We start from the raw sequence: 22,990 nt of genomic DNA on the forward strand, positions 1-22,990 counted from the left end.
AATCCTCATGTAAAATTTACACCAATAACCACAGAAGTAAACCACTGATGCCTTAATCTGAAAACAGAAACAAGCGGAATCTAGAATTGCAAAGAAATGTTTTCTTTATCCCTTAAAAAAGAATCTGCAAATTCCATTTAAGAAAAAAAAAAAANCCCATATACCCAGTAGTCGTGGTGGAAAGCTCTACCAGGACAGCCTCCAGGCATTAGATACTGAGGAGTTCAACCAGAGAAGGGCCGTTAAAAAATTAAAAAAAAAAAAAAAAAAAAGTTTGTTTTCCCATCAGAAATGTAATAGCCCTTATTAGGAAAAATTTAGAAATTCTAGAAAAACAGAAGAAAAGGTATCCATAATATCATCACCCAAAAATAATGGAGTCTAAAGAAGGTAGACATTTATACCCTAATCCTAATATGCCCTATCTGAACAGAAAAGGAAACACAGTACAGTGTCGAAGGGCCTCAAACACCAGATTTGTCTGGTTCATTTAGAATTCCTGTTCCGGGTGCAAAGTAAGAGCAAAACAAAGGCAGGCAGAAAGTTTTTTCAGCATTTTCTTTTTGAAGGCTGTTTGGTTTTGGAACTTCCACCCTCTCCTGTTCTGTGGCCCCTCCAGGTCTAGCCTCCTATTGGCCCAACAACTAACTGAGCTAGATATTCTGTTGAAATGGTTGGGAAACTGTGCAAGAGCAGCGTATGGGTAAAAGAGAGTAGTTTGCCCGTTGAACTCAGGCTTCATGGGCTCAAGGGTTTCCAGCCATTTTACCGCTAAGAATGCTTTCAGTTATAATACTTTTCGCTGAAGTTCTGGAGGATTGGTGCACTATGTACATGTGCACGAATGAGCATGAAAGTGCCATGAGTACCGATTTGGGGGTTACAAATAAATTTTAGTGAGCAGTCAAATTTGCATATACAGAATCTGTGAATCATGAGAATTGACTGTATTTGTAAATCATATATCTGATAAAGGTATAACATCCAGAATATACAAAGAACTCCTAAAACTGGACCACAAAAAGGAACCCCACTTAAAAACTTGCTAAAGGACCTGAATAGACATTACTCCAAAGAAGAATACAAATGGTCAAAAACCACATACTCAGTACACTGTGGAAAATAGTTTGATGGTTCTTCAAAAAGTTAAACATATTGGGTTGCCAGAAAAGTCATGACGTATTTTTTCTATGTTTTTCGTTGCAAAAACGCGACAGCCCAATAGAATTTGCATGACTCAGCAATTCTCCTCCTAGATATATACCCAAAAGAACTGAAAATAGGAACTCAGATAATTGTATGCCATGTTCATTGCAGCATTTTTCTAGCCAAAAGGTAGAAATAACCCAAGTTTCCATCCATCCACAGATGAATAACAAAATGTGGTACGTACGTATACACACACACACACACACACACACACACACACACACACAAATATTACTCAGACATAAGAAGTTCTGATATATGCTCCAAGAATGAGCCTTAAAAACATTATTCTAAATGAAAAAAGCCAGATACAGGACAAGGATTGTATGATTCCACTTATTTAAGTTATCAAAAATAAGCAAATTCATAGAAACAGAAAGTAGAATAAAGTTTACCAGGGGTTGGGGAGAGAGGGAATGGAGAGTTATTGCATAACTATTACACAGTTTTTGTTTGGAATGATGAAAAAGTTTTGGAAATAATGATGATGGTTGCCCAACATTGTGAATATAATGTCATTGAATTGACTTAAAAACAGATGTAATGGTAAATTTTGTTATGTATTGTTTATTTTACCACATTAAAAAAACATTTAATAAAATGGGGGAAAAAAAAGCACTGAAAACTACTAATCACTGCTAACTTTTATTTTGTATTCAGGACACAATCAACCAGGAGAGGGTTCTTTTGCTCTGTCAAATAAATATATTTAAAAGCTAGCAAACATCAGATCAGAATTAAGTGTCAAGTCTATAAAAGAGATGGGAGGGAACATTACTAATAGTTATTTACAGCTATACAAAGTTAACACATTGTAAGGGGAACAATATATATTCAAAGGCTTCATACTTGTCCAGTACTTGACATTTCAAATTTTGAAAACATGAAAATTATTGCCAAACAAAACTCAGACCACATTAGCAATGGTTTAAAAAAGAGAACAATTTAATCATTATAATACAGAGTGCTTTAAGAAGTTTTTAAACAAGTAAAAGAAAGAACAGTTTAGTGCATTAAATTGTTATAGTCTTTACATTGCTTCTTTTAAAAAAAAGTTAACAGTAGTATGAAAAAGCCACCCACAACGCCAGCTGTCTGAGTGAAGAAATCAGCTAAATTGCAGCATTTTGGAATTACTAATAAAGCTATAGTTAAAAAACAAAAAGTTTATGAAAATGAAAAGCAGCATGCATATTCAAGGCTTTTTCATAACATTTTCATTAGCTGACGAACATTTAGGTAAAAACAAGAGCTTAATATTTATTATTCATTAAATTAGATAAACTGGCCAAGCCCACTACATCTGGTCATTCAGAAAAAAAAAAAAAAACATTTAAAAATCCAAAGCTAATTGAACTGAACATTTCTTCTACGAAGAAAGCACATTTTGAAAAATGGTCCTATAGTCACAAAAGAAAGGGTCCTTCTCAACATGAATGAACAGCACCAGTCTTTATAAAGTTTATAAGTTATTATGAACTTTCAGTCTCCTGATATGGCAAGAGTTAACAGTTAACACTCCCACAATTCATAAGTGAAAAGCTAACTTTTAACTCACTATGATCAGTTCAGAATTTCTTCTCTCTTCACTGAAATTATTACACAAAGTAAAATTTCACCGAAAGATAATTCTTGAAAATTCTGCTCTGACACCTGTACAATGGTTCTGATTTCCACATGATTGTAAGAAAACACTAAGTACCTATTTACTACATGATTCTTTTTCACATTTTTGGTACAGTATTTATTTCAGAGTTTCACCCTATCCAAATTCCTAATCCAGTTTCGTTTCCTTCTTCAGTATAGTATCTTCAGTTTAATAAAAACTAAATTCGGCTTCTAAAGAAAAAAAGTAACAGAAGCATTACAAGTAGTAATAGTGGTATCCATGAATCTGTTTAACGAAAGATCCAATCATCAAGGGCCAGCGATACCACAAAATCTTATTGTTCCAACATGTGTCAACAGGCTATTTTTTTCACTTACAGTAAAAATGCATAAGCCCTTGCACAACTTTGAATCTTTGTACAGGACCTGACAAATAAGACAGAAGTAAATCAGGTTTTTCTTTTCCTGTTTCTAACCATTTTTACTCTGGAAAATGTTTGGTCACTCAAAGCTAGAATCTTAATCACATATCAAAGAATACAGACAGTAAGGCCCATCTTACTTGACATACAGTATTAAGCTGGACAAAATATGAGGACAAGCTCTAGTGGTCATTAAATACCCTCCAAAAGTCTAAGAATCAGAATGTCTCCATCGTATTAGAATAAAAATGTACTGTATTAAAATTTGAATTTTTACAAGTTGTTTTTTTTAATTAGTATTCTATTTACATTGCAGGACTTCCACCAACTGCAGTAGTTTAACTTTGGCACAACATTGAGTTCCATTCCTTTTGGGCATAGGATCCTATTTTTTGAGAATGTGTATGCCCCCAAACATTTTCAGTGTCATCAAAGATTGAGCCCATTCACAGTAAATCAGAAATCTTGAGTTGGAGAATTAATTCTCCTCCAACGTTTTCAGGCAGCTATAAAAGAAAAACATAATAAAAAACTAAAATTTTAAAGAAAATCATATTTTAATGTTTACCACTTTTAGAATCAAAAGTGATATAAATTAGCAATGAAAACACACCCTCTGTATTCACTCAGTAATACTGAGATTACTTGCCACATATCTTACATAACACGCTAGATGTGTGTACAACGCCTATGGATATGTTCTGCATACACCAGATATGTTTATAGACATTTTCACCTGTATGTAATAATTTATTAAGAAATTATTAGTAGGAAGTATATATTTCATTATCAGTATTTGTAATAAACAGACTATGAAACCTAAAGGCTCATATTTTTTCAATTTATATACAGCAGGTCCTTGAATAACATTGATTCATTCAACATCGTTTCATTATAACATTGATGAGATGCCACAGGAACTTAACCCCTGTTCATATCAATTAGCCTGTGGTAAAATCAGTTTCCTTATAGTACATCATTTTGCTTAAAGTCACAGAACCTAATTAACAACATTAAGCGAGGACCTACTGTACAAGGTTGACTTGTGCAAAAGATATATACGCGTATGTACAGTAGTCCCCCCTTACCCACAGTTTCGCTTTCTCTGGTTTTAGTTAGCTGTGGTCTGCCAGTCCAAAAATATTAAATGGAAAATCCGAGAACTAATGCATAAGTTTTAAATTGTATGCCATTCTGAGCAGCTTGATGAAATCATTGTCATCTTGCTACATCCCACGTAGGATGTGAATTATCCCTCTGTCCAGTGAATCCATGCTGTATTCACTACCTGCCCATTTGTCACTTAGTAGCCCACTGGGTTATCAGACTGATTATGAGAGAGAGAGGGAAGTGCACATTCACATAACTTTTATTACAGCATATTGTTATAATTGTCCTATTTTATTATTAGCTATTGCTGTTAATCTCTTACTATGCCTAACTTTCAAATTAAACTTTATCGTAGGTATATATGTACGAGGTCGGACAATTAAGTTCGCGAACTCATCCTATAAAAAGTGCTACATACCTCATTGCTGAATATCACTAGTCACCTTCAAAGTACTCCCCTTGGGAAGCTATGCACTGATGCCAGTGCCTAGTCCACTCTTCAGAGCAATTTTGGAACTCTTTTTCTGGAATGGCCATCAGAGCTGTTGTTGTATTACCCTTGATGTCCTGAATGTCATGAAAATGTCTTCTTTCAATATTTCCTTTATCTTTGGGTAAAGAAAGAAGTCATTGGGGGCCAGATCGGGTGATAAGGGAGGGTATTCCAATACAGTTTATTTGTTTACTGACTAAAAACTCCCTTACAGACAGTGCCGTGTGAGCTGGTACATTGTAATGACGCAAAAGCCATGAATTGTTGGTAAAAAGTTCAGGTCATTTTCATCTTTTTCACACAGCCTTTTCAGCACTCCCAAATAGTAAACTTGGTTAACTGTCCAGTTGGTACAAATTCACAATGAATAATCCCTCTGATATCAAAAAACGTTAGCAACATCATTGCAACAAGTTCGCTAACTTAATTGTCAGACCGCATATAAGAAAAAAAAAGTATATATAAAAAAACAAACATAGCATGCATATATATATATATATATATATATATATATATAGGGTTTGGTACTATCTGCCTATCTGCGGTTTCCGGCATCCACTGGGGTGGGGAGGGGGTCTTGGAATGTATCCCTGAGGATAACGGGGGACTACTCTACCTCGCTTTTTGCAATAACAATTTTGGAAAGATATTGATTACATTTTTTGTATGTTAAACCATATTTAAATGAAAAAGCAACTGTTTAGAGGAAACTTATGGTGAATCCTTTTGTAGGATGAAAAGTTATTTGGTTAAGCCAACAATACCTTGCTAATTAATGTGTTTTATAATTTTAGACTTTTGTATATTTTGAAAGCAAGGCAAGCTTTTATACGTACCACAAAAGTATACGTATAATATGTGATACAATTTTTTGAAAAGTGGCTTTGTGTGAATTTTCTGACCATACTATCCATTAGAGTATTAATATATAATGTAAGAATTATCCACACATGCTTAAAGTAAGGTCAAATTAAACTGTACAAAAAACTTCACATTATTTTTAGAAGGCTGCAATTCCCTACAAAATCGCTGCAGAGGTTACAACAAGAATTCATTGCGGCAAAAATTTGTTGATTTAATCTTGGCTGAGTGCACATTCTTGTGTTTAGCAATAAAAAAAAAATGCCTGTTAAAAATATGTTATGCATCTGGGTCAGAAGAAAGCCTGTCCTGAAGACTTCCGATGCTAGGAAATGGAGGGATATGCGTCAGGATAAAGCTGTACGAAACGGTTTAACTTCTAGTGACTTACAATGATACATTATGCTCTATAACCTTGAATGAGATTTATTCGAAAGTAGGTGCATTTTTAGTTTCATCTGTTCTTCTGCCTGAAAAAAAAAGTTAATTGAAAGGAAACCTGGAAAAGGATTCCTAAGCAATAAGAATAGTCTGGTACATATTAAGTTCTCTATAAATAACTGTTATAACAAAATAAACAAAACAAGGAAGACGTGGGGGAATTAAGGAAACACTGTGCAGAATAAGGGAACATAAAAGTAGAGGACGGGTAGGGATGCAAAAACCTAAGGAAATAAGTAAATATGTTCATATGATCATGAGGGTTTATACCTCGTTCCCTCCTTTACATTCTGACAACACTGCAGAAATTTCTGATAACAAGATGCTTTTGGACTACTGATGAACATATACAAACATTTCATGACAACCGCACTGTTTTCAAAAAAGTACAGTTTTATCCTGGAACACTCCAAAACCGACAGTAAGGAATACAACTATGCTACTGAATTTCTAAAATATTAAGAATTGAAGTCCTCCAAATCAGATTTCTGATTTGCATCTACAGTGAAATTTTAATTAATCCAATCTATAGAAGAATTAAGATTTAAAGAACATGCCAAACCTATCAAATTGAAAGCGTATTTACTTGCATTTTTATGACTACAGAAAGTATTTTTAACCAAATACAGCGTTTCTGCTGGTAGCAGGTTTGTTTTATATCAAAGGATGAAAAGACATTTTAGGCAATTTAATATCAGATCTGTTATTTACCCTTAGATCTCTAAGACAGGAATAATTTATATCACAGTTTTCAAAAACAGATGCCACCTAAGCAAGCATTTATATATAGCCTAAAACAGACCTTTGGCTTTTCATAGAAAAAATACTAATAATTTTAACACATAAAGCATTTTAAACTCTAATTCGAAATCTAATAGTTTTGGGGGTAATACAATGAATAAAAAAAAAAATACCCATTTTCACCTAGTTTCCTAAAACTGAGCAATCCTCACCCCGTGGCAAGTCTTTCCTTCGGTATACTTTCCCCTTCTTTTTAGATTTTGTTTTGAACTCTTTCCTTAAATAGGCAAAATATGAAGCTTTAGTGGAGGGTTGCAAAAAATACATTTTAGTTATATTTAGTATTTGTGAATTCCCCCTTGCCCACCAAGTCTCCCTTTCTTAGAGAACAAGTAACTTTTCCTCAAAACAAAGTGTGAAACATTTCATATAAAAAATAAATAAAGCAACATGAAACTCTACATAATAAACATAACAATCGTGATAATCAGACTACACGTGATAATCATATATTTCTTAGCTACACTCATGGCACCTAGTCCTCTTAGTAGGTAAAAGAAAAACTATTTTAGAAAAAAAACTATCAAAAGTGAAGATGAAAGATACAGTTACTGTTCTAAATGTATGTAGTTGATGAACATATGCTCAAATTAAAAACTTACATTTCCAATGGTGATAACGGAATAGTCTACGGTCTAGTTAACAGTAATGTAGCAACGTCAGTTTCCTGGTTTTGCTATATTACTGTAGCTCTATGATGTGTCACAACTAGGTGAAGCTGGGTAAAAGGCACTCTTTGTACTATGTTTGCACTTCTTGTGAGTCTATAATTATTTCAAAATAAAAGGCGTTAAGTGAAAAACAAACAAACACTTACATTTCAGTCATCTGATTTTGAAAGCTTCCGCTTCACATGTCGTGGGGGTTCCCAAGTGTCACTGTCATCCGTCTCTTCTTCATCCTCTTCCTGATCATCAATAACTTCATCTTCCTCCTCGTCTTCCTCAAACAATTCTAGACCTAATTCGGATCTTCTCTGTCTTTCTGCAAACCACTCTCTGACCTGCTCGTAGCCCATATGTGATTTGTTAACAAGTTCATCGAGGTCTTGCTCGTTAAGAAATTTGTGCTTCAGGTAATAATCCTTCAGTATGGCAGTTCCAGTTTTAAACTTTATGAGGGACGGCCCCCTGTCCCAGTTGTTCACCCTCTTGCCCCCTCTGGGCCGCCCGCGCGGCCTCCCGCGTCCGCGTCCTTTGGGTCTCCCCCGCCCCCTCCTCCTAAGGGACGACAGACCATTCATACCGCTCGAGTTGGCGCTTTGATAGTAGTAGTACCATTTTAAGTTTCCGTTTTTCCAAGCATAACGGGTGTCACCAAACCAACTAACTATGTCCGTTCTAGCAAGCCCGCTTTCTTTGGCCAGCTTGTCATACTCTTCGGGCGTCGGCCACTGCGTTCGGACAAAGGCGCTTTTGAGCAGGTGTAGCTGCTCGGGTGTTTTTTTACATATCTTTCCCGTACTCCCCGACTTAGGAACACCAGCTTCGTCTCCGGGAGCAGCTTCTCCAGCTTCTTCTTTGGAACTGCCTGCATTATTACTTTCACTGATTTCCACTTTCTCTTCCTTTAAAGCTTTTGATTTCCTCCTCTCTGTAAACCAAGCATCAATTTCCCTTCTGGTAAGTTTGGTTTGCGCTCTGAGCCTGTTTAATTCTTCATCAGTAAGGACAGAGCTGTTGAGAAAACTTGCCTGAAGGGCCCGAAGCTGCTCTGCCGTCTTCTCTTTAAACTTCTGGGGAGTAAAGTCGGGAAAGGGGTTCCAGGATTGTTTATGCTGTGAAATAAGGGGAGTTGGGGATTCCGTGGTTTCATCGCTGGAGTCTATAACAATCGTGGTGGAGGAATCGCTGTTGAGATGCAAGCACTGGTTACTCTTTGAATTTCTCTGGTTATACCTCGTGTCGCTAAACCATTTTTTAATCTCTCCTTTGGTCAGGCCTGTGGTTTTCATCAGTCTGATAATTTCTGAATCATGGGGAAACTGATTTTTAAGGTAGCTAACTTTTAATTCTGCCAATTGCTCTTTAGTCTTCTTTGCCCGGATGCCAAATGAATCGGGGTTTGCAGTTTCATGCTTGACAAGCTGGGAAGGCGGAGCTGCTGGTGTGGCTGGTTTTGTTTCTGCAGTAGGCTGGGCGGCAGATGCCTGACTTTTCTGTACATTGGTTTGGCCTGGCACCCCTGCCACTGTCAAGGCTATAGGTGCGGTCACCGGCAAGGTGTTTGTCCCAGCTACCTGGGTGAGAACCAGGCCCGGCTGACCGACTATTTGGCATGTCTGTAAAATGGATGGTAAGCCGTTACTGCCCGTGGAAATGTGTGTGGGAATAACAGTTATGGTCTGAGGTACAGTGTGCACTGTTCCGTTGAATTGCTTCCTTCTTGCCTCCTCTACTTCCTCGGGAGTCCAGCTCACGCCATGTTTTAGACGTTGGGCCGAAAACCATATCTTGATCTGTTCCTCCGTATATTTTGCTTGGGCAGAAAGGACAGTAATTTCTGACATGGTTGGATAGGGGAATTTGTTGTAGGTGTTAAGCAGAAGGGGGTTGTTGTCCAACGCAGCATTGTAGGTCGGAATGCTATTCACAGGGATTAAGACTTTGGGAATCAAACTGGAATTCTGCTGAGCGGACACAGCGGTGATCACCTGTGCTAATCCAGGGAGAACTGCTGCCGGCGTCACTACTGTGCTGGCAGCATTCGGATGTATTCTGTTGACAACGGAAGTACTGGTGTTAGATTCAGAGGCTGAGGAGCTTGGACTTTCCCCAGTTTCTTCACGGTCTGGTTTGCTTTCATTCTCTTTCTCTTCAGGAACATCCTCAGCTGAGTTATGGTGAACCGTAATCCGTTTGTTCTCCACTTTATTTTTCATCATTTTCATGATAGGAGTTTTACTGATAGATATTCCCGAAGACGAAGCTTCAGTAGATTCAGCTGGATCTGAATTCTCCTCTTTAACAAAACTGCCATCAAAAGTTAGATCATTTATGGTTTGTTCAAAGATTGTCTGGTTATTTCGTTTCACCATAGTCAACTTAAAATTCTCCTCTCCCGGGTGGTATTTCAGATTATGCTCGGAAAGTGCGTCATACCTTTTGGTAAGAAAATTGCATTCAACACAAACGTAGGATGAGTTTAGCACTACATTGGGGTGTTCTGAATCCACATGAAAAGTAAACATATTTAGGTCTGGAGTTTGAAAAGTACAATATTTACATTCATAGCCACCTTCAACTTTTTTATTTTGCTGATTGTCAGAATCCGCAGACTCATGAACCTCTTCATCACTTGAGATGCTCTCTGCTCTGGGGTTTTCTACAGGCGTGAGGACAGGAGGCCCTTCATCCAAATCTGATATCACCTCCAGGTCTGTAACCTGTTCGCTGGCGAGGACCATGCAGGGTGTTGTCGACTTTCTCCTGCTGGCCATCCTGATGTTATGGGGAACTCTCAGTGGTGATTAAGGAGCATTGAGGCTGAAAACTGGTCAGTGTTCTTCATTTGAAAACAATGGCTTTTGGTTCTTCAAGTCCATTTTTGTGCTCAGCGAGTCTCATTAGCAGCTTTTTCATGGTGCAATCAAGTAAAGAGCTTATTGTTGGCAGATAAAATACTGTTGAACTGCTGAAATTTTTGAAGCACAACTCCAATCACCTACATTAAAATAAATTTTAAAATGTTTTTAAATGAGTGATTATGGTCTTTTAAACAAATTACAGTTATATTTCCCTTATTCATATAAGGGATGTTGTTGGATGGCTCTGTTATAAAGCTCTAGAGTAAGACCGGAACCAGGGAAAAAGTCCTCTAAGGATCAAAATAGATGTCTCTTGTACCCTACGCGTGGATTCGCCCCCCAGGATTGCTTATTTGGATTTTTCAGCCAGTTATATATTGGAAGGGAAGTAAGGGAAAGAGTCTGCTTTGGAAAGCACACTATTATCAATGTTGAAGTGATAATCTGTTAACAAGGGAGGGGCTTTATAAAGAGCAGTCATGGATACTTAATGGACTACGGCCATTAAGTGTATAAGAAACTCAGTCCATCAGTTATGTCCTCTTCTTCCTACCGGTCCATCTCTTCATCCCCAAAGCATGCCCACGTATGGCAAAAGCAGCAAAGATGGAATGTGAATGAGCCAAGTTTTGGAAACATTATTCTTAATAATTTTCTATGCTACCAGAATTGACAGAACATATCTCATCACATCAGTCTCCTGACTTAAAGTTTATGATGAGTCACCGATGCCGAAAGAATCAAGTCCCGCCTCCCGCGGCCACACATCGTTCCCTTCACACCCGGCCCTGACTTCCGTTTCCTTACGCTTTAAGCACACAGACACGGGACACTGCGTGCAGGCCGTTCCTGAGGCCAGGGCACGTGTTTGAGCCCTTGGCGTGATGATCTGTCGGCCTTACAGGTCACCTTCTCCCTTTAACTTGATCTCCGCCCTGGTTTATTTTCTAGTCTAGTATCGACTGTATTGTAGTAATGTTACATTTCTGTCCCACAGCCTATCCAAACCCCAGGTCTCCTCATGGTAGGTGTGTATTTTGTTCTTTTTCCTCTTCTTTTTTTAAGTAATAGCTTTACTGAGATATATAACAAAGCTCCCGAAACTCTGGATCAGGCCAAGGACCTTTATGTCTTTAACCTAACGCTGTCCTCGCTGAGCTCTTAGTTGACTTCTTGTTCATGTCTCTGTTCCCTTTGCATACAAGAAGCCTGGAGGCAGGGGACTCACTAAATGTTTATTAACTTGAACTAGAATGAACAGGACAATAGTCCTACAAAACTCAACATGCCCTGAGGGCATCACCACAGAGAATAGTAGCTGAAATGCCTAAGAATGACCTTGAATCAAGAAAATGTGCATTGTGCTCATAATACATTTTAATAATTTTGTACCTAAAATATTTAAAATAAAATTTTGATGCTAAATCAGTTAAAGTTGATGTGCTTCTAAATGAAGTAAAAATAAATAAAATTACTAAGTGGTCCCACTTATTCTCTACCACAAATTAGAACTATTCATTTACTAGCATAGTCCTTATCATAGCTGAACTGAGAAGAAAAAGTTTACTTCAAAGATTATAAAGCAAAACCAGGTCTCTATGAGAAGACACATTGACTCTCAATAAAAGGAGAAACATTTTTAGGAAACAGTAGCTGTCCAAAGAGAGAATAGTGTGCGTTGGTGGTATAGTGGTGAGCATAGCTGCCTTCCAAAGAGAGAATGGCCTGCCTTTGAAGGTGGTAAGATCCCCCTCACTGGGATTATTCAAATACATACTACATACCCATCTGATGGATCCAAGCAACAGATGGAAAGTTGGACTCAATGCCCTTTGTTCCCCGATTTCCTATATTTATAAAATAAAGACCATCGGCTTAGTAACAAGTGTGTTAATAGTCCAAACCCCACTCTCAAAGATGGTGTTCTTTTTTTTTCTATACAATGTCTTTGATTTCTAAGGGAATATAAAGAAATATGACATTGAAAACTGTTTCTTAACAAAATGTTATAAACTAATAAGTTAATGCCATTTCTTTTATTCAACAGGGACACTACTATTTTGTTCAAGGGTTAGCATACGAGTAGCTGTTTGATAATTTTTTGTCATTAGAAATGAAATTCCTCCAACAGCTTTAAGTAATTGGAGTACAAATGAGCAGCACCCACATTTTTGACTGTGAAGGAGAATTGCTGAAAGGCAAGGTAGTAGCTATTTTGTGACTGTTATTCTCCTAGAATCTCAGGTTCTATTTAATTGGAGTATACCAGTAGCTAAAGGTCAAAGATTGAGGGTTTTTTCCGGAAACTACCTTTCCTGAAAGTGGTGGTTTACAAACTTTTTATTGTAAGCAGGGGAACCTTTTCTTCTAACAAAATTCTATGAGAAGCCCCACTGCAAAACAGATAAAAGAGTAGCTGTCTGGTTGGAGAAGTAAAGAGGCTGAACTACCTCCGGATCCCATCCCATGGATCCCACAAACCCTACTTCCACCTCCGATGGGTTCCAAGATGTATTTGAAAGCCTTTGCCTTAAAAATGTAAACAATTTCAAGACAAGTTATCAGTTTCATCAAAAATCCTTCTCAGCTTGCCACTGCTGAGCCATGAAATTTGAAAACTAATCTAACGTGAATTAAGTGTGTCCTTTTGGGTTATGTCACTACAGAAGGCGGGCCTGGGGCACCCAGGAGTAGGACAGAGTAGCCAGTACTAACAGGAGACATAGTAGAGGCACTTATACTCAGAACAGAGCTCAGAGCTCTTTATTATTCTGGCTTTCTAGCTCTTGGGCTAAACTTACTTTTTTATCTTACCTAGCATAAAAATAAGAATATGCTACCAAATTATTACTTTTATTCCTCTTCCTTATAGCTCACTAGCTCAGGATGGGTCAGTTTGTAAGAATTTAAGCAGATATAAACAAATTTTAAAAGCTTAAATTTTTTGCTAAAGTCATGAAAATTACAAAATATTCTTATGTTATAATACAATCTAATAATGCATACACACAATTGTGCTTTTTCAATATAATTAAATTTAAATAAGATCCTTAAAAGAGAGGCTTTTAAAAAACATATCTTCAGTAATGCACAAGCCTAAAAATTTGATTATCTTGGGTACTACTGATTGCTTCAACCTTAGGTTACTTCTATACCCAACTATATAGGCTCTCCTCTTTACTCCTAAAACTGTTGCTCACATTTTGTTAACAAAACCAGAGTTGGTATATTGTTTAACATATTTCGAAGGGGAGACTGAGAATTCCCAAAAGAGCCTCAAGATTTGGTCCAGCGGCTCAATTCTACTCTAATATATAGTATATAGCCTAAAAATAGGCCAAAGCTCTAACAAAGGCATCCTTGGCATTCTTATTAGAGTCATAATTTGAAAGGAAGCAAGGACCTCAGTACAATCACCCCATTTTTATGGAAGAAGAAACCCAGACCCAAATATAGGGCAAAACCACAGGTTTTGGAGTCTCCTCTGTCACTCAGTAGTTAGATGACTGGAAAAGTTTATCAATGCAATCTTCAGTTTTTGTACCTATAAAATCAAGATGCTATAATTCAACAATTTCATTGAACAGCTATTTGTTGAATGTCAACCATGTGCCAGGCACTGTATTCGGCATGAGAGATACAGCCATGACCAAGATAAAGTCTCCCTGGTCTGTCAGGTATTAGCAGTTGAGCAAGGAAAACAGGCAGTAAACAATTACTTAGAATAACTATGATCCAAATGCAATGAGAGGAAGTATCGGGAACTGTATGAGCACATTGCGGGGGCTTCTAGAAAAGAAGAGTGCCCTGGAGAAATGAAGAATAGTGGTGTCTACCTCAGAGGGTGATCCAATTAAAAGGCTTCACACACTCTGATACACAGTAGGTAATTAATTGATGGTATTGTCCAGTCTCTGAAAAATTCTTATGGGGGATGAAGAAATATTATTTCTAAATTATATTTAGAAATATTATTTACACTATTTCCTCTCTCAAGCAACTTAATCAGCTGACAAGGCACACAAATTGAATGAAAAAGCAGAAGGGGTAAAAATACAGAATAAGAATTGCTATGGCGTGGTTCCAATTCATCTCCTTTGTCACTAGAGTGCAATGGGGCTGGCACAAGAAAACTGCCATACAGAAATTGCTGTTAACTGACAGACATCTTGTCCTCTATTTGAAGGTCAACTGGAAACAGAGTTCAAAATCAATCTTGGGAACCTTGCACAATTTACCTATAAAAGGGGGTTAGAGTTCAGTTGCACAACTGAGTAGTGAAGTGGCTTTGCAATTAAAACAAAATTAAAGTGAAGTCTGCCATTAAGGAAAAAATATGCTCTAAATGCATCAGCACTGTAAATATAGTTACATTTGAAAACTATTTTCAGTTAACCTTTCAGTAGAAAAATATGTTTAAAAAAATAACTGATCAAATCGTTATACTGCTAGTAAAATGATAATCAAAAGAGTAATTAGGAATATGAAAAATATTTATCCACTTACTGAATTTTTAAAAATCAGAACAGGATTTGCATATTAATTATAAAAATAAATAATTATGGGAAAATATGTATGCATGTGGACAAAGACTAGATGAGAATATAAAAAAAATGAGTTTTTCACATGAAATGAGTGAAATTTTTGTATGGTATTTACAAGTTTTCTTTAATATTGTTATAACATTATTATAAAATACAACAAACAATAGCTTCAAGGCCTTAAAATTGCAAATAAACTAAAATATTTCTAAGGTCATTTGTCTCAAGCTGGAAACAAAGTTTGCTTTCTATTTTTTAAGGCAAGAATATGTGCTACATAAAGGTTTTTTCAGAGGGAGCAGGGACCCCTGAGTACGCATGGCGTTCAGGTGTCTTGTAGACATGTTTTTGGAGCTGCTGCCCCAGGGTCTGAGAAGTCAGACGGGGTCTAAGAACACTCAAGAGCCTCCACAATCCCCATGGTGTAGATCTAGACCAAGCCAATTTCCATGGTTCTATCTGCATGCTGACTCTTCTCCTTGATGGTAGGTAGGTTGCATCTCAATGAATTCATGATTCTTAACTCATCAAAATAATTACCACAAAGTTTCTCTCCAGAAAAGCATTTAATGAAAGCAAAATTTATTTCATCACAGTATAAAAATTGGGGGCAGTTCTAATAGCAGTTCTTCTTACATGGTCAGAAAGAATGTCTGTTTAGCTTTCCCCAGGGCCCAACACAGTGCCTATCAAGGCCCCAGTAATATCTGCTGGAAAAAAAAAAAAAAACAACTTTAAAATATATCTGTGTTGTGTATTATAACGTACACTTTACTCATTAAACACTCATTTATAGAGGAGCTATAAAGAAAAACTGTGCTTGCTTTATGGTAGATGACTTTCAATGGTAAAATCCTTACTAATAAAATTACCTTAATCATTAGAATATTAAAATATCCTTGAATATAAAACATTCTACTTCTTAAAATATGGCAATGAATATTCAACAAATATTTACCAACATCTATAATTCTGTTGTAATAAATCAGCTTTATGTATGAACAGTGTATGTCTAGATTTGTGGACAACATAAGAACGAAACAAGGGAGACAAATTCATCCAAAGATTAGTCCTGCAATGAAATTCAGGAGAAAAGGGCAGAGTTCTTGTAAAGACAGCAAATGCAAATTTGAACTTAGAATCACTATTTCTCTGTTTCAAGAGAGACCTATACTTTAATGGTATAACATTTTTAAAGAGATTAAAATATAAGTTCTCAATGTAATGCACTGTAAAAAGTTAGTGGATTGTTTTAGTTTCTATGCTTAGTGCTTAAAAAAAAAGGTCCAAAAATTTTCATAGTTAAGCAGAGCCATAACTACACTGAATTTCCAAGCCTCTATTTTTTTGGCTGTCTTATATTTCAAATTAAATGATTAACAGATAGCAGTTTATTGGCCTAGTTAGCCATAAAAGCGTGTTATTTTGGTCAGATTTTATGTGACTAAAAACAAACTTTGTTTTTTACACCAATTCTGAGTCAAATAAGAGCATTTAGAAGATACCTATAATTTTTACAGATCATGTTTGCGTTGACCTAGTACCAACTAAATAAAACTGTTCTTTGGGTAGCTAAAATATGAACTGAGAATCCTTTGGAATATGTATTCATACATATACTGAGAATTCTTTGCACTCTGTATTCTATTTAGTTTCACTTCTCCCTCTCTGAGTCAGAGTTCTGTTTAGCCAGCTGAAAATACTTATTTTTACATATTTGTATTCAAACTGAGAGTTACAAACTACCAAAATCACAGAATGCCTGAAATAGTAGTAGGAACAAAGGATCAAATTAAAACAAAGGATATCCACCATGTGGAAAAAAAAAAAAAAGACGTCCAAGAAGATACTTTCTGAAATAATAAACAAACAAAAACATTATGGCCTTTACACACTTGAGGAAAGCATTTCGAAACAACCGTCAAGTTCTTAAAAAAAAATTCAATGAGAAATTTGACAACCCAAATTTGTACCCACGACAAATTATTTTTAAAAATTACTGTAACCTAGGACCATTACCTGAGAGATGAATCTCAAGAAAATTGCCAAAGTGGTATCAAAACAATCAAAATTCAAGTATTCAGGTGACTAAAGACAGGAATGAATGTGATAAAAATGAAAGCATCTAAGAAACTGTGGCCAAAGATAATCTAATTTCAGAAGATCCCTTTGTTAATGCTAATTAAGGCTTAAAGGTTTAGAAACTCTATCCTCTCGCCTGTTTTTTTCCACCTAAGAAAGCTGACCTTAATACTGCTAAAGATTAAAAGAAGAATCCGAGTTGGACAGATTTCTCCTGGCAGAGGCTCTGCCTCCAGATTTGAGGAGTGAAAGGTCTCTAGGATACTAACATCCTGGGTTTCTGAACCTTCTGCGGGCATGTCAGCAGGTCTTTACACACTGAATGACATACAGACTAGCACTACAGTGAAATCTATTTGATGTTACAGTTTGTGTGATGAAAAGGAGTTTTCTGCTGAAAATAGTTTTCCCCTACTTTTCTCAAGGAGATGTGGTAAGTCTTTCACAGGCAGTCTAACACAAGAATGCTATTCTTGATTCCAAGTAAGAGTGTCATTGAGAGGCTGAAAAACCATTCATCTTCACCCTTTATAAAATAACTATTATCTATTTCACTCAGGATATAATAATTTTTTAAAATTTTTAAATACTTTGAAAGATCATAGTAATTAGATTGGTAATGTCAACTTTTAAGGAAAATTTTTTAAAAACTGGAAGTGAATTACCATATTAATTGTTATATAATCTTGCTGACTACTTTCTGGAATCATCTAAAATAACAATTGGACTAAAGCATAAATATTTCAAACACTATAGTATATAACCTAATGCTTCTTATAAAAGTCAATATATCAGGTAAATAAAATATAAAAGTAATTACGTAAAAATATATTCAAGTATTTAAATAATGGTATGCTTAACCTAAATCAAAGTATTTCCATTATTCACACCCTAATTTTATAATTACAATGAACTATTAGTAGACTATATATTAAAAATATAGTTTCAGGGATTGTTCTTGAAGCATTTTTCTGGATATAGACAAAAGAAGAGTAATATTTCTAGATCAGTTTCCCTACACTAAAGGTCTCTGCCCTCATGACCTTCATTTGTCTTATTTACCACTGTGACCACAACACCTGCTATATAGGATCTGAAACACAAAGGATTTCAGCAAGTATCAATTGAAAAGTCAATGATAAATATACCACATAGATTCATTATGAAGTGTGATGGTGTTTCCTTTGAAATTAAAGCAGCCAATACGCCTATATATTTTTAAAGTTTGAAAGTACATTTCTTTAAAAAGTGTTAGGTTATATATCTGCTGCTTTTTAAAGAAAAGCTTTTAAAACTGTAGCTAAATATAGTACCACGGGATCTAAAGTGAGAACATTCAGTATCTGGGTTTTACCTTAGCAGAACAAACACATACCTGCCATAGCGTCCTCAGCATTCTGTTCTCTGACACTGAAGGGTGTTCCTTCAAATTAGGAGGTGTTTAGCTCAGGCCATCATTACCAACAGGTCCCAAGTACCTATCTGCCATCTCCTACAAAAGAAAGGAATATCACTTTATTATTCTAGATATGATTCAGTCTTAGTCAGGAAATTTATGCCTCAGCATTTTAAAAATAAATGTCATTTGGAAAAAAACTTTAAAAGATTCATCTAAATGCCAAAGCCTATTTATTAGTAAGAAACACAAAAATTGAAAACTACACTTTAAAAAATTCTATTTATATTATGCAAAACAACCAAATCACTATTATACTATTTTCAATAAAAATTTTCAAAATGTGAATATATGCAGACTATCACAGGAAAGCTAAGATGAAGAAATTGGGAACTGTAAAAAATTACACGAAAGTTACGAAAGACAACTTAGTTAAACTAAGAGCTGGAAAGAGGTGTGTGTTTCTATGTTTACACATAAACCTACGATATTTGTATCCTAATTTACTGTGTATTAATTGGAATGGAGTGGATTATTAATGTTGGCAACATGCCAATACTACTTAAATAAACTAGTGGTATTCTACCCCTAAACATGTGGTATCTAATAGAATGACCGGTGTGTAAGTATTTCGTTTTTGCAAGAAAGCTACCACCAAATGGCTTTTCAATCAGTGCATTGTGAAACATTAAACTGTACAAACTGACAATCATTCTCTGAAAACTCAGATTTGTGTCCAAAAAAGTTGTGGTATATTACTCAGAGTTAAACCAATCAAGAGAATTTAATAAAAACTATAATTGTTTCTCTTATTAAATAACAGTAAATAATGTTTTTTTTTAAGGGTTGACTCATTTTTGTTGTTGTTCTTTAAGCCCTGAAACCCTGTAAACCAGAGTGAATGAATATTAAGGAAGATGATTTTCCCCAAATACCGTATCCTTTGATTCCTGCTATTATTACATACAAGTTTACAAAGAGCCCTCTTAAGTCAAGAAATAACGTAAATGGACCAATCCTTCAGTAAAATTAAAATGCTTCTAGGTTAAGTGGAAACTTAGGATAAACAGTTACACTATGTTCATGAAAAGTAAAAGAGCATTTCTGTGGGCGCGTGGAGCGTCCTGTTATGTTTGCAGCCTGGGATTCTACAATTTCATTTCCTGGTATCTCCTTGTTCCGTCACCCCCTAGCCACCCATTTACAGGATGTGGATTAGAAGAGAAGACAGCAAACAGTTGCCAAGGAGGGGAGGTTATTTTCCAAAATGAATTATTAATATTATAGGAAATTGGTAACCTATTTGAATCCATTCTGAAATTGCACAGTAATTGCAAGACTTTTTACCTAAATGAGAGTCTCCTGAGAAGAGCCACCAAGACATGCAAAGGCACAAGGCAACTAGAGGAGCAACAAATGAGCTCCCCAATACGTCTGGATGAAAAGCATACTTGCCTGATGTTATTTCACTTCCTGATACTAGCATTACTTTAGAATGCTTCTCTAATTCACAATATCTTTTTAAAATTTAGGATTAGAGTGAATTTCAAAAATTAAAGAAATCATCTTAACCATTTAGATTCTGTAATATTTAGATTCTATAATAATTTAGATTCTATAATTATAAATAAAGATGAAGCGTTTGGGCTCTGGAACCAGACTGCATGGGTTCCAATTCCAGTTCTGTCATTTACTAGCTGTGTGACCTCAGACAAGTGACTTAGCCTATCTGTGCTACAGCCCTCTCATCTGTAAAATGGGACTAATGATAGTACCTGTTTAATAAGGTTACTGTGAAGATTGAAAGAAATAACACATGTAAAGTTTTTGGACTATTTCCTGGCACTTAGTAAGTCCACAATTGGATTTAATTGACTTTTATTTAAGGTATCCACTGTAAGCTATACAACAAAGAAAGTTTTTGTTTAAAGTTTGCTAAATATTGAAACATTATAAAATATTTTAAAAGTTCAGGCAATAATCAATTTTATTTTCTACTTCATATCCTTGAGCATATATATACAGAGGGTGCCAAAAAATGTATACACATTTTAAGAAAAATGTATTAAAATTGTAGTACACAATATATACCAATAACAAAAAATGAATACAAGTCACGTTTGACTTCTGCAATGACAAGAGGTGCACTAAGTGGTTACCATTAGCATCCAGACAATTCTGATTACGGTGAACTACTGTTTGGCAACATTGACCAAAGTGTCCACTTGTATATGGTTTTTTTTGGCACCCCTAGTATTAAGCAATGCTAGAACAAGTTGGCTTTAACAGGTAGACACTAATCAATCACAATTTACACCCCTTACCCCAAAATACACATACTTCCTCTGACCTGAGCTTCAAGATGAATCATTTATGACTCATTTTAAGGGGTGTTTCATAGAACTTAAAAACCTCTGATAGAAATAACCTTGTCATAGTAATGAAGAGAAGTTGTTCTCTTCTCACCATAACCCCCACTCCCTAGTACAGTCCATGCCCAGCAAAATTTTAACAAACTTCTTTTTGACAATATTAGAAGGTAAAAGGAAACAGGCTCACATAGAAGAAAAACATAACTATGAGTGAAATACTTAGAAACATCAGAGCCTTCCTATCTTCTTTCATTCTTCACAACAATCAAAAGAGAGAATGAGTTTTAGGAAGAGGGGAAAGAGAGTCAGAAATCCTACAGGAAATATGAAATCACGAAAATTTACAGACAAAGTTGTTATTTTATTTAAAATTATAAATATGTATATGATATGTCTACCACTTTAATGTTTCAACTTTCTTAGATAAGCTGATTTTTTTAAAATCTAAATCTAAAAACTGAAAACAAAAATCTTGTATAAAAAATGAGTTACTCAACTCTGACTCCTTTGAATAAATGTCATTCTTAAACTGCTCACATATACTTCTTTTCCAAATAATATCATCATATTTGTTTAGACCAAATGTATATAAGACCACCTTTATACCTCTTAAATACCTTATGGGACACTTATGATAGAAACTACAAAGATTAAGTATTCTTTAAGACCCAAACCTGGCAACTACATTAAAAAATTACAAAAATATTTACTTTAAAAATTAACTGTGTCAAATACAGATATCCAAAATGTAAACTCAAATATATATCCTGATTAGTAATCTAAGCAGCTTTAGTCATGCAAATCTGGTTAGTCACAACTACAAATATATCAGAGCAACAAGGATAAAATAAAGTATATCAGTAATATCATGGAAACATTGGCTGGTATCAAAGATCGGTATTACAGTTTTTTCCCTTCAAAGAAATGTAGTTTGAATTACTTTTAGAAGTACATAGGATGCTTTAAAGGATTTTAAGGTAGAAAAAACTTTGATGTAAAAGTGAATGTGCTATACTAACACCATAAATAGTGCAATAGGTATTTCCAAACATCTCCCTGAATTTATTGATGTATGATTAGAAACCAGCTTAGGCACTGAACTTTCAACACTGTTGCTATTCAAGTAAGTAGAGTCTTTTGAGCTCAAATCTACAATGCCACAATGTATATAAAAAGATTATTTCCTCAGCTACATTTGTAGTCTTTTTTTTTAACAATTTTAAGAGTATTTCCATTTAAGTACAAAGCTATGATTTAAAGCAAACTAGTCCCAAATATCACATTATTGTGCCCACTTAATATTACAAGACTGAAAATGTATAATACATCATAACATCACCTTTCAGTCTTAATGTGAAATATAATATAAAGGGAAGAAAATCTCCAAAATGAACCACCTTGCCCATTCTTTCTTTCTTTTTTTAAATTAGTTTCAGGTGTACAACACAGTGCACTAGTTATACTTTTTGCCTCTCAAAGTGATAACCTCCCTCCCCCAATCCGCCGCCCCACTCCCCTCCGTAGCATACATATCTATTACAATTCCATTGAACACCTCACCCATTCTATTAAGTTCATTAATAAAAAAATTATAAAACTTAATACACATTTATTGAAAAAAGAATTTATAATACGAGTATCATTAAAGGTAAAAAATAATTGCTACATCATTCATGAACTGTCGTCCAAATTCAATGCAATAATCAGCTTGCTATAAGGGAAAGACACCTACTAATGAGCGTTCCCAGCACAGGCAGGCACATTTATGTTTTCAGCCTTAGCATATTTTCAAACCATCTGGCATCAATACCACTCTGGTTCACCCAGCCTAATCTGTTCAGAATTGAACAGAGCTACATGCACTTTGGGGAAACCAAAAAACAGCACACATGTAAAATAATGTTCCAAATGTGCAGCTCGAAACTAGTTTATACCTGAAATGTGTTTTTTTTTTAAATTTCCATTGAAGATGTTAACGCTCTCTTAAAAATAGTAGAATGGTTCAAGAAATCTGTATGAAGCATAGCCATCATCAGTTACCCAAGTCTTAATTCTTTTTTCTCATTTTCATCCTGATTACTAAATAAAGCATTTGAAGAGGTTCTTGTACAAAAAGATTCATTGATAC

At 35.4% G+C, this 22,990-nt stretch overlaps 1 protein-coding gene across 10 annotated transcripts in view; it reads right to left on the reverse strand.

Annotated features, from left to right (window-relative positions):
• Positions 1 to 1,825: 1,825 nt before the first annotated feature.
• ZHX1 (zinc fingers and homeoboxes 1) overlaps positions 1,826 to 22,990 on the reverse strand; it is a 24,406-nt gene continuing 3,241 nt past the window's right edge. For 4 of the 10 annotated variants that reach the window (XM_019631400.1, XM_019631399.1, XM_019631396.1 and 1 more), the window contains exons 2-5: positions 18,470 to 18,586; positions 15,649 to 15,722; positions 7,763 to 10,608; positions 1,836 to 3,745 (exon numbers count right to left, since the gene is read on the reverse strand). In XM_019631400.1, the coding sequence (XP_019486945.1) occupies positions 7,766 to 10,384 (2,619 nt within the window). In that variant the 5' untranslated portion in view covers positions 10,385 to 10,608; positions 15,649 to 15,722; positions 18,470 to 18,586 and the 3' untranslated portion in view covers positions 1,836 to 3,745; positions 7,763 to 7,765. Of the gene's footprint in view, positions 3,746 to 4,934; positions 4,958 to 5,367; positions 6,174 to 7,762; positions 10,609 to 15,143; positions 15,723 to 18,469; positions 18,587 to 22,990 lie in introns of those variants that run through there. The other 6 variants (XM_019631398.1, XM_019631402.1, XM_019631401.1 and 3 more) reach the window with 6 other exon arrangements.

This window comes from Hipposideros armiger, unplaced genomic scaffold (assembly GCF_001890085.2).
Source record: "Hipposideros armiger isolate ML-2016 unplaced genomic scaffold, ASM189008v1 scaffold_997, whole genome shotgun sequence".
Classification (NCBI taxonomy): domain Eukaryota; kingdom Metazoa; phylum Chordata; class Mammalia; order Chiroptera; family Hipposideridae; genus Hipposideros; species Hipposideros armiger.